We start from the raw sequence: 12759 nt of genomic DNA, 5'->3' as shown, positions 1-12759 counted from the left end.
GATTGTGGTTATTTTCAACTTCAAAGTTCTAATTCTTGTATCTATCCACTGAATCCCTAGTTCAGAATATATATATTTTTTCGCACGAGATGTTTCATTAATCCAACATTGTTTATTATTAGTCGAAATGCAAGGTGCTAGGTTTGGATAATATAAGAAGTTCTATACGGAACTAGTTCTAGGCTTGACAATGATGTCTCACCTAAAGAGCTGCTATTATAATTAATTTCATCCATATTCCACCTAAATGCAGTGTTTCAAAGGTAACCCAAGGAACCATATAATACAAATTAAACCTTGTCATATCTCTTAGGCCTACAAATTACGTTGGTTTGGTAGACCCATTGATAATTACCTCCTCCTTAGTCACATTAAAAAAAAAAAGCAAGTTTTATCGCTTCGAAATTTTAAAATTGACTTATGATTAAGGGTCTATCAGCTACTGTCTTCGAAAATGGTTCATCACCTGCGCTTCATGATGTTATCCAAATTTTAGATTATCCTCAAATATTTATTGAAATTATACTGGCCTTGCTACGTAGACGGAAGCATAACAATTACTTTGATTAAAAAAAACTGTATATATAAATAACTTTTTATCATTAAATTTTATAAATTTTTTTGGAGGCAAAAGTTAACATTTATGCTTTCAAACCTTTAATGAGGAAAAACTAAAATTTCTAGGCTTTAGAGAGTCGGTGACTAGAGGAATGGCAATGAGGTGGATATGAGGCAAGGAAACCCTCACCCGTCTCCCTCCTTGTGCTTTAAAAACTTCTCCTGGCTTTAGTGCTATCCCCCTACTTCTCTTACCCCCACCCCCATCCGTCTACCCAACCAGGGTGCCCTGATGGGTGGTTCAAAATAAAATTTTATTTTTTATTTTGATCTTATGTTTTCATATATAATATTAACAAATAACTTTATAAATCAATCTTTTGGACTTTTAACTAATATTCAACATTACATTATGTTTAAAATCTACTTTAATCTTTTAAAAACATTTCTCCGTATTTGTTAGCAAATCTAAACTAACAGCTGTTACTATTATTGTTACAAAATTATAAATAATATAATATGTACATAGATATTGGCAAATATAGCTGCATATTAATTAATTTATTTAATTTATAGGCAAGGATGGCGCGGGGATGGTAGCCACATGGTGGGGGGAGAAAAATCCCCACCACCCCACTCCTGCCCCCACAGCTCTCTTCACTCCATTTCTCTCCCCAAAGGACGGGCATCCATTCCTATCATGACCCCTTCCTACCTCTTAATTCTCATGCCATTGGATGGGCCAATTTAGAGGGAAAGTGAATAAAGTTGGCATCTATCTGCCCTATGGTTTAAGTCGTTATGGAAAGGAGGTGACCTCTTAATTCTCATGCCATTTCCAGCTTTGAGTGATGAAACCAGGAAGATGAAAATTCTAGACAAATTGTCGTGTCTCAATCAATGAACTCGAAGATGGATCATGCAACGGCGTGATTCTTGGTATGTTATTGTCCAATTAGCAAATTTTGAAAACATCATTGATGGTTGAGATGAAAGTCAAGTAACAAGAGGTTTAAAACTTTTCGGATTCTTCTATTCACGGAACATAATAAAAGATAGGTGCACTCTTCAATTATTCATGCCACCGTATGTTTCATTAATCAACATTATTGTTTATTATTAATCGAATGCAACGTTCTAGATTTGGATTATAAAAGTAGTTGTTTACGGAACTAGATTATAGGCTGACAATGATGTCTTATCTAATTAAAAAGGTGCTATTCCAATTAATTTCATCCATATTTCACCTAAACGCACTGTTTTAAGGGTAGCCTATGGTACCGAACTAGGTATGTCAATGGGTCGGATTTTATCCAAATCAAATCCAAACCCAGTATATCTGAGTAGGGTTTAGGTTTAATTTATTAACCCAGACCCTAACCAAATCTAGATCCCGTAAGAGAATCATGAATTTGGGTGGAGTATGGTTTTCTATGATTTAGATCCAAATTCAAATCCAAATTAGACCCTACCAATACCCATGCAATATTCTATGTGTGTGTATGTATCAGTAAATTCGGAAAATAACCTAATATTCTATGTCATTATAATTAGTACAAACATTTTCAAGAAAAAAAAGAAAAAATGAAAGCAAATAAATAAAAGATTGAATATAGACACAGATGAAACTTTGAAAACAAATAGTTTTAGTTGATAATAATTTTTTCTTTGAGTTCATAATAATGTGTTCAACATCATGAATGTTGATTTTATTATTTGAAAATAAAAATTGGATGATATTTATGTTATTTTTTAACTCTATATATTTTCAAAATATTTTTACTTTGATTCTTCATTGGATGTTCAAAAAAGTATTCACGAATACCCGTTGAATACCTAAACCTATGAGGGCTCGAGTTTGAGTTTACTTTTTCAAACCCATAAGGGGTTGGGTATGGGTTTGGGTCTAACTAAATTTAATAAGTATGAATGTAGATCAAAGAGATCTAAATCAAACCCTATCCATTAAAATACCTATAAAATACCTATACTATACAATATAAATTAAACCTTGTCAAATCCCTTGGGCCCACAAATTATGTTGACTTGGTAAACCCCTGGATAATTACCTCCATTTTTTATATAAAATATCATAGTTTTATTAAAATTTGCATTAATGATAGAAATTACATCATTAAACATACACAGATATCAAAAAACAAGATAATATGGTGAGCTCTATCGAATAGATCCAAAAAATTCCAAATCTGATAATCAAAATCTAAAAAAACTCATCTTGGGCACATGAAGAAAGCAAGTTTTGTTGTTCCAAACTTCAAAATTGACTTTTAATAGTCTATTAGCTATTGTCCTTGAAAATGGTTCATCACCTTCACTTCATGATGTTTATCCAAATTTTAGATTATCCTTAAATGTTTTATTGAAATTATACTGGCCTTGCTATGTTACCTATGTAGAAGGAAGCATAACAATTACTTTGATCGAAAAACAGTTTATACAAATAACATTTAATTTTATAATAATATTTTATAGAAATTTTTTTGGAGGTAGAAGTTAACATTTACTTCAAACCTTATGTGAGGGAAAACTAAAATTTCTAGGTTTTAAAGAATTGGTGACTAGGAATGACAACAAGATGGATTTGGAATTAGAGAACCCTCTCCCGTCTCCCCTCCTGTGCTTTAAAAACTTCCCCTTGCCCTAAGCTATCCCCCCTACCCCCACCCCACTACCCAATATGGGTGCCCCAATGGGTCGTTCAAAATAAACTTCTATTTTTCATAATTTTTCATATATAATATCAACAAATAACTATATAAATCAATCTTTTGAACTTTTAACTAAAATTCAACATGAAATTAAGTTTAAAATATACTTTAATCTTTTAAAAATATTTCTCCGTATTTATTAGCATAACTAAAGTAATATCTGCTACTATTATTATCTTATTGCAAACATGCAATACACAAAAAAAAAAAAAAAATCAGTAAACTAAAAATAACAAAATCATCATTTTACCACACAAATCATGATATCATGAGTTTTCAAATTATAATGTATATGTCTGTATGTGTATGTGTGTGTGTCTATATATATATATATGTAGAGGTGGGGATAGTACCGATACAAATCCCCACCACCCCTACTATATATAATATGTACATAGATATTGACAAATATAGTTACGTATTAATTAATTTATTTAATTTATAGGTGGGGATAGTACTGAGACAAATTCCCGCAACCCCAACTCCCACTCCGCATTTCTCTCCGCCCCATTTCTATACCTACAGGGCGGGCATACTTACCAATCGTGACCCCTCTCCATCTCTTAATTCCCGTGCCATTAGAAGGGCCAATTTAGAATGAAAGTGAATAAAGTTGGCATCTATGCTGCCCTATGGTTAGGTGACCTATAGCATTGAATGATTTCATTTCTAGCTTTGAATAATGAAACCATGAAGATGAAGTCTCAAGGACGAATTGTCGTGCCTCAGTCAATCACCTCGATGATGGATCACGCAACGGAGTGGGATTAGGGGCAAGAGCGGTCATCAGACCGATCGCTCCTGAACCGTCTCCTCACAATACTTGGTATATAATTGTCTAATCAGCAAATCTTTGCAAATCATTGATGGTTGAGATGTAGTCAAGTAACAAGGTTTAAAACTTTAAGAATTATTCTATTCAGGACACACGATAGAAGATGGATCTATTTTCCACTTATTTGAACAAAATTTTATAACTCAAAAAATAAATAATAATAATTGAAATTTATAGCGAGTCCATCCTTTCTATTTTATATGCTTATTCTGTGCTATACTTTTAAGGACATAAAAGAAAAACCCAAAATTTGAATTTAATACAAAGAGTACTTATGGAATAGCAATATATTCAAAGATTTATAATTGTGCCTAAAATAAGTACTAGAGGAAAAAGGTAAAATAGCAAAGAGTTTTTTTTTTTTGGTTCCCCTTATCAAGATCTGGCATAAAGAGTGACTTCTAATACGCCGTTGATAGCACATACAATTACTCATCATTCTCTTTTATATTTAAAAATAGATTAATTTTCTATACATTAATAATGTATACAATATTAAATCTGAATGCATACTATTTGTTTAACAGGGTAATCTTGTGAGTCCACCTATAACTACTGTTATGCCCCAAAAACATTGGAGATAGAATTCAGAAGCAATACCCTGATAGATCCAGGACATGATTTGTAAGTAACTCGTGTAATTAGCATTGAAATCAAGACAAAAAGTAAATTCCTTTCTGAAAATCAAAACAAATTTGTTGGGAAAAAGAGCAAGTACTTTTTTCAAAACGATGAAAGGAAAGTAGTTTGAATTTTACAACTCGTACATCACAGGTAAGCAATAATTTGGAGGGTGGGGTGTAAGGGCATGTACAATACTAATTTTGAAGTTATTATGCCCAAATTTTTTCAATATAAGACCTTTTCATCCATATATTTTATGCTTTCTTTGACTTTATAAAGATACGTGTTCTATTAAAGTAGTCAATATTCGACCAATAAACAACATTCGTTTAACTCTGACAAAGTAGACAAAGTTAGAAGTTTAGGCACAAATTTGTCAAAAGTTAAATTTTGGGATGAAAGCTACACTTTGACCTTGCCTCATTTTCTGGGCGGTGCAAGTTGATAATTAGTCTTTTTTTATTCTTTCTTTGAAGGAGTGGTTGATAAGCTGTCTTGATCATTACACATGGAATTTTATTGAAGGAATAACATTTGATGTTTCATGTCGTACATCGGCCCCTAAGACAGTATGACTTCCAAATAAATGCATCTACATAATAAAAAATATATATATATATTACGTACACTCGGATATTCTCTGCTACAATTTTTCATGTAACAGCATTTGGCTTTATTATTGCCTCTGCCTCCTCGATTTCAATTATATGTAAAAGCTTTTTTCTGTTAACCAATTATATGTTTAGTTCTGGCGGGCTACCTACCAGCATTATCAAAATTTTTTTTTTCTGAATAAAGCATTTTAGTCATCAATGGAATACTTTTTATAAACAAATTGTGACCTAGAATAAAGAATAATTGAGTGGTTATCGTCCTTTTTACCCCTCAACAACTGAATGAGACATATATTATTATTTTTTTCGACAAAACTAAATTCACAAACAGTGATTAAGATGCTGCATAACCATTATCTACATCTTTCTTTATTTACTGTTCTTTAAGATTTAAGACAAAGTACTTAATTACCTCATCAAGTCCTTTATTACTTTGCTTATTAGAAGGGAATTATATAGTTCAAGTCCTTTATTTCAGTGATGAAGATTTATTGCGTACTTCCGTCTACCAATTAATCCCTGATTTCCATAAAATAAAATCAATACAGTATTTGTAATCTATCGATTTCCCCTCTCCTAATTTTCCCAAATCTCTAATTTCAACCCTTAATTCATAAACTTCCATGCAATGTTGGTATTACAAAGATAATCGACATTGCCACTGTAGAAATAAAGGAGCAGAGGAGATAAGGAATAAATTAGCAAGCGGTAGTATATAAAGAACCAAATTAACCACCAGTGCTATAATAAAGGACCAAAATGTTCATATTTCCATCAATTAAAATACATGAAAGAATCAAACCGCCACACTTAAATAATGTCTCTTATTGTAAATCCAGTTTATAAATCATAAAAATCATCATTATATCTCTTTACAATTTCGATTCTAGACTTTCAGTTTCTTTATATATATCAAGATGTTGACAATTTATGTAAAAGAAAATAGAAAGATTACAGGTACGGTGATTTGCAAAGTTACAGACTGCTACTAACCACTTCTTTTCTTACCCTATGACTAGTCTATGATCATCTTATCCCTAGCTTTTAAGTATTTTCACCCACAAAATTTTAAAATTTTAGACAAGTGTAGAGAATTTTAGACGCTTATGACTTTCAAAAGTTATACTGTGTGTGATGTTACTATAGTCCTCATGTGTTTGACAACACAATTCATCATTTAAACTTAATGTATTTAGATCTTAATATATTCAGATACATTTGATAACCAAAAATTGAACATCTGAATTAATTAAGTGCCATTAAATTTTTTAGGCAAAACTTGCTATAAAAAATAAATGATAAACTTTTCACTTATCATCGAATGTGATATACACTCAAACGTATTTGATTTAATACTTAATAATTCAATAATTTAATAGATTCAAATTTCAGTTTTCATACTTCAATTTTATCAAATGCACCCTAAATACAATGATATGAATGTGTGTGCAAATTTTCTTGTACCTGAATGGAAGAGGAAGGTTGGGAAGTAAATGAGGTTTTCTCAAGTGACTTGGCAGAGCGACCATGAATAGCATGTCACCCCAGTTAAGTTTTTGTTCCTCCGATACAACAAAGGCCTGTCCATATCCTTCTACATCGCCCGGTTCCTGGGCAAATCTCCTTCTCTTCAATCGTCAAATTGAAAACTTTTGCATCTCTAGTTTCAGTTTGTCCACTAATGAAGAGCTCACTCCATGATTAATCAGCTGGTGACAAATTGTACAGTCACTAATTATTTGTACATTCTAGTCATGCATTATGTACTACTACTAGAGAAAACCAAATGAGTTCATATATTAGGGTAGGCATGCTTGCTTTTGACATAAAATTTCTGGATAATTACAAGAAAAGAAACATTTCAATATGAAAAAAAAACTTGTGGCAAGATATATCATTTACCTACAGTCCTGAAAAGTCATAGTTATTAACATAATAAATATTTCAGAATTATTTTATTCCCTTGAAAGTAAGTTAAAGTTGTGGTAAAAACCAAATTGAAATGACTAGTAGATTTTGAGCAAATACTATTACAATCAGACTCCATTATTAGGTCAACAACAATACCTAATATATGCATATACAAATACAAAATGACAAACCTGGAAGATGCCCCATTCTTTGCAGGCAAAATGCAACTTTTCAAGCTCTGGATTCACTGATTCATCAGAAAGCAACCTTTGCATGTCAATTACTGGGATTTCCTCTGTGGAGACCCCATGAAGTTTGGTTGGATCAGGTCGTATGTATCGGGGTGGAACTGATGCAAATTTCTCCTTAGCTAACTCTTGAAGATAGGGTACTTTTAGAGAGCTTCCCAAATTTATCATACCAGATTCCATGTTTGTGGTTTGTGTAAATCTCTACCAATATATATATATATATATATATACGTAGCTCCAAGTTGCAATTGATATCAATTCGTGATCAAGGCACACTTTATATGTGTCATATGTGTAAATAGTATAACTGATATTTAGTTGTAAAAGTTATTTTACTAAAATTTGGTTTTACATTTTGAAATTTTTAGAGATAATGTAAAAGATGACACAAAATTTTAGCACCACAGATTCAAATCACACTTTATATACTTAGATATTCGAAAGATGTTTCCTTAGTGACATGTTATAGTTCTTGGACAAACATACTTACTTTTGTTAAGGTTAATAAAAGACTAAAGGAATTTTGGAAATTTTCCTTAATATTATGTTCATAACGTTTAATTGTATATTCTAATTTTTGGTAAATTAACCAACCTCAAACCTGATCATATGCTACTTTGGTAAGATTAATTAAAAAAATGAAATTTAGATTTCACAATTATTGGCACTCTTTCCTATTTTTGATATGTCACATTTGGAATATTCTACTTTTAGAAACTAAACTTAACTAATAAAACAATATTTTTAGATTTAACCCAAACAAAAAGCATTAATGATATTTTGATCAATGAAATAAATTAAAATCTGAGAAAAACAAATGGGGAGCTGAAGGCTCATTGAGAGGTTTAGGTTGAAAAATGTACGTCTCCACATAAATATATATATATATATAAAGTAAATTTTCTGATTTGTTTTATGACAAGGTCAGTATTTTTGTCATGGCTAACTCCTTTCATGAATTATGCAAAACACAATCCACATACACCCACACATACATACACATACATACATACATATATACATACATATATATATGTATAGAAAAGATTAATTCATATATAAATACACACAAATTTTCTGATTTGTTTTACGACAAGGCTGACGATTTGATTTTGTTTATCGAGTTTTCTCTCAACTGAAAAAGAGCTTATCGTTCACTTTCAATAGCAGTGACACTTGAATAATAAGCTTGTTTAGTACAACTAAATGGAATTTCTTTGGAATTGGTCATCTGAAAAAGTAATCTCAGAGAAAGCACCAGCTACGGTTATAAATGTTTCTACAAAATTGTTGATGGAATTTCTTTGGAATTGGTCATCTGAAAAAGTAATCTCAGAGAAAGCACCAGCTACGGTTATAAATGTTTCTACAAAATTGTGATGGCGACAACTTAAAGTCTTCATGGAACGTCTCTGGAGTGATGTATTCCTTTATCAATTTGTATCAAAATTGGATTAGTCCATCTCAAAAAATTGATGACTTACAAAATAGGATCCACATACATTAATTGCTACGCAGATGAGCTTGCGATTGTTCATTATTAAAGTAGACAACACCAGCCTAAAGAGAGCACATCAGTGCCCACCCAGTCACAAAATATCAGTGTCAATTGTACTACAAAATGTGACTACTAACACACAAATATTTAACCATTAAGACAATGAAATACAAATATTAACAACGTACCTAATAATACAGCAAGTTTTATCACTTATTAAAAATTGTGTCTCATAATCAATCTCATCTAGTGAACGTTCATACTAAAACTATTTAAACCATCAATTGCAATTGCTCTATCAATAGTAGAGAATCTTCACCCAATTTGAGACTTTTCCCAGACTGCGTATATACAATTAATATGTCGTTTGGAATTTTGCACTTCAACTATAAATGGATTGGTTTTAACATTATTACCCATAGGTTGGCTTTATTCTAGGAGTTGTTTTGCTTCTAAAATGACTCGTATACATCAGAGGCATGAACAGATAGTACCTTATTGGTTGAGGCCTCGACAATAATTGAAAGTATTAGAACCGCAAGCCAACTATTCTAACCCCTTTGAAATGCTAAACGTGTAGAAAGATGGAAGTACTGGTAAAATTAGTAATTCCATTACCAGAAGTGGCAAAGTGCAAAAAATTAAGATAACGTTAAGGAAAAAGTGCGAATTACACTAAAAGTTAGGGGCTTTGATTGTTTTACCTTTTGTTTTGTTAGGTGGTTGTATATCATCGAACCTATAGGTGATGGTACATCCACAGTTTTCGATATTTATTTTCATTAATTCCTAGTCATTACTTTAAGTTAATCTTATGCGTGTCGATTTAGATAAAATTATGGTCAAGTCTTGTGGTTGATAGCGAAAAAGTTGTTGAAGGTTTTAAATAAAATCAGTTCATTTATTGTCTTGGAAAAAAAATCAAAATACTTCTAGGCACATAATTTTCAAGGGTTCTCTCGAGAATTAGCAAATACGTGTTGACCTAGAAGGTTACGCCAAAATCTTCAAGGATTCAAGTGCTGATTTGTCAACATGAATCAAGGTACGCTTCTGCAATTTTTCTGTTAATTTATTTCTTAATAATAGCTATATAGATTTTGATTTTAATAGGTGATAGTTTTTACCAAAAATAAACAACCACTCTAACAAGTGGTATCAGAGCCCATATGATTGATTATTAGGAAATAATTTGGATTCAGTAATTTTTATCTTTAAGAATAATTATGTATGATATTTGTGAAGAATCAGCAAACGAGATATTTGTTGAAACCATGATTGTTGACTTTTTCGTTCACAATTTACTGCTTTGTGGTTCGGCTTTTGGATTTATGGCATCATGATTGTTTGCATATGTTATTATCTAGTTTTCATGACAGTAGGCAATTCTTTTTTTTTTTTTCCGAAACGATATTTGATTATATTACTTTCAAAAAATATACAAGTGCAAGCAAAGGCTCGAATTGACTTTACAACCAGTGTGTTTAACACTGAGGAAACACCAATTCCTCATCAATTGTGATGCCTAAGGCATGTATGCTGATACTAGAGCTTAGATAATTTTTATCACTATTAGCTAGACAAAAGGAGCACATATGAAACAACCCTTTCAAAAGTACAATGTCTTCCACCAGCGTAGCTATTCTGCTGTCACTTGCCTTCTGAGTTCGAATATGATTGAGGAGTTGCATATTCTTCACTTGGAATTGTACTTTCCTTTGGTGCAATGTAATTGCTTTGCACATAGCCAGCTTTAATGCTACTGCGTCGTCCAGAAGCTGTACCCCTGAGCTTCTCTCCCTTAGCGCCCATCCTATCATTGGTTCTTGATTCCTTTCAGCTGAAGTGATTCCAATGCCTAAGATAGGTTTGTCTGTCTGTCTTGTCGCGGCAACTCTCATTTCCACAGTTCCCTCTTCCGGCTCTAATTGCTGGTCTGACAGTAGGCAATTCATGAATTGCACGATTCATTGTTTGGTTAACGTTGAATTCAGTGGTCCCACTTTGATTCAGTGCTATAAGAAGTTGTATACGGAACTAGTTCTAGGCTTGACAATGATGGCTCACCTAAAGAGCTGCTATTATAATCAATTTCATCCATATTCCTCCTAAATGCAGTGTTTCAAAGGTAACCCATGGAACCATGTAGTACAAATTAAACCTTTTCAAATCTCTTGGGCCTGCAAATTACGTTGATTTGGTAGACCCATTGATAATTACCTCCTCCTTGGTCACATTAAAAAAAAAAAAAAACAAGTTTTACCGCTTCGAAATTTTAAAATTGACTTATGATTAAGGGTCTATCAGCTACTGTCTTCGAAAATGGTTCATCACCGGCACTTCATGATGTTATCCAAATTTTAGATTATCCTCAAATATTTATTGAAATTATACTGGCCTTGCTACGTAGACGGAAGCATAACAATTACTTTGATTAAAAAAAACTATATATATATATATATATATATTTTTTTTTTAATATTAAATTTTATAAATTTTTTTGGAGTCAAAAGTTAACATTTATGCTTTCAAACCTTTAATGAGGGAAAACTAAAATTTCTAGGCTTTAGAGAGTCAGTGACTAGAGGAATGACAATGAGGTGGATATGAGGCTAGGAAACCCTCACCCCTCTCCCTCCTTGTGCTTTAAAAACTTGTCCTGGCTTTAGTGCTATCCCCCACTTCTCTTACCCCCGCGCCCATCCATCTACCCAACCGGGGTGCCCTGATGGGTGGTTCAAAATAAAATTTTATTTTTTATTTTGATCTTATTTTTTCATATATAATATTAACAAATAACTTTATAAATCAATATTTTGGACTTTTAACTAATATTCAACATGACATTATGTTTAAAATCTACTTTAATCTTTTAAAAACATTTCTCCGTATTTGTTAGCAAATCTAAACTAACAGCTGTTACTATTATTGTTACAAAATTATAAATAATATAATATGTACATAGATATTGGCAAATATAGCTGCATATTAATTAATTTATTTAATTTATAGGCAAGGATGGTGCGGAGATGGTAGCCACATGGTGGAGGGGAAAAAATCCCCATCACTAGGGCTGCAAACGAGTCGAGTCGAGTCAAGTTTTGGCCTAATCAAATCGAGTCTTGACTTCCTGGTTTCATCACTCAAAGCTGGAAATGGCATGAGAATTAAGAGGTCATGGAATTGACTATGTAATTCTTCTATGGATTAAGGTTTCTTATCCCATGCACTGGGACGTCGACGTTTTAAGGGGACCAAAAAAGGAATAGTGAGAGGTCCGCTTAGCACTGGGGCCATAAGCTTACTACTTTGGCCTTTTAAAAGATTCCCATTCGGTTTCATCTGGCTAAATTTCCACAATGTAGATGGGGTCAGATTCGAAGGAGCGAAGCTGTGTCGGTGAATAGAATATGAAATAAATGAAAAAAAATTTACGGAATAGCAATATACTCAAAGATTTATAATTGTGCCTAAAATACGTACCGTAGGAAAAAATGTAAAATAGCAAAGAGTTTTTTTTTTGGTTTTTTTTATTCCCCTTATCAAGATCTGGCATAAAGAATGACTTCTAATACGTCGTCGTTGATAGAACATACAATAACTCATCATTCTCTTTCATATTTAAAAAATAGATTAATTTTCTATACATTAATAATGTGTACAGTATTAGGCTTGAATGCATACTATTTGTGCAAATTTGGAATTTTAAATTTAAATTCATATTAATTGTCATGCATCA

At 32.1% G+C, this 12759-nt stretch overlaps 1 protein-coding gene across 1 annotated transcript; it reads right to left on the bottom strand.

Annotated features, from left to right (window-relative positions):
- Window positions 1-6977: 6977 nt before the first annotated feature.
- On the bottom strand, window positions 6978-7714 carry LOC113756902 (protein SRG1-like). Its single transcript, XM_027300373.1, has 2 exons — window positions 7463-7714; window positions 6978-7069 (listed from the first exon to the last, which is right to left on the bottom strand). The coding sequence occupies exons 1-2, from the start codon at window positions 7700-7702 to the stop codon at window positions 6998-7000; spliced, it is 312 nt and encodes a 103-aa protein (XP_027156174.1). The 5' UTR covers window positions 7703-7714; the 3' UTR covers window positions 6978-6997.
- Window positions 7715-12759: the final 5045 nt, after the last annotated feature.

This window comes from Coffea eugenioides, unplaced genomic scaffold, assembly GCF_003713205.1.
Source record: "Coffea eugenioides isolate CCC68of unplaced genomic scaffold, Ceug_1.0 ScVebR1_2525;HRSCAF=3569, whole genome shotgun sequence".
NCBI lineage: Eukaryota > Viridiplantae > Streptophyta > Magnoliopsida > Gentianales > Rubiaceae > Coffea > Coffea eugenioides.
The sequence above is the reverse complement of the archived record's forward strand: the minus strand, read 5'-3'. Positions and strand labels throughout refer to the sequence as shown.

Bases quoted from the DNA above. Each gene is read 5' to 3' on its own strand.
- LOC113756902 (XM_027300373.1), bottom strand. From the start codon at position 7,702: ATGGAATCTGGTATGATAAATTTGGGAAGCTCTCTAAAAGTACCCTAT. The intron at 7,070-7,462 runs GTTTGTCATTTT...ATTTGTCACCAG, and splicing joins AAGAATGGGGCATCTTCCAG to CTGATTAATCATGGAGTGAG.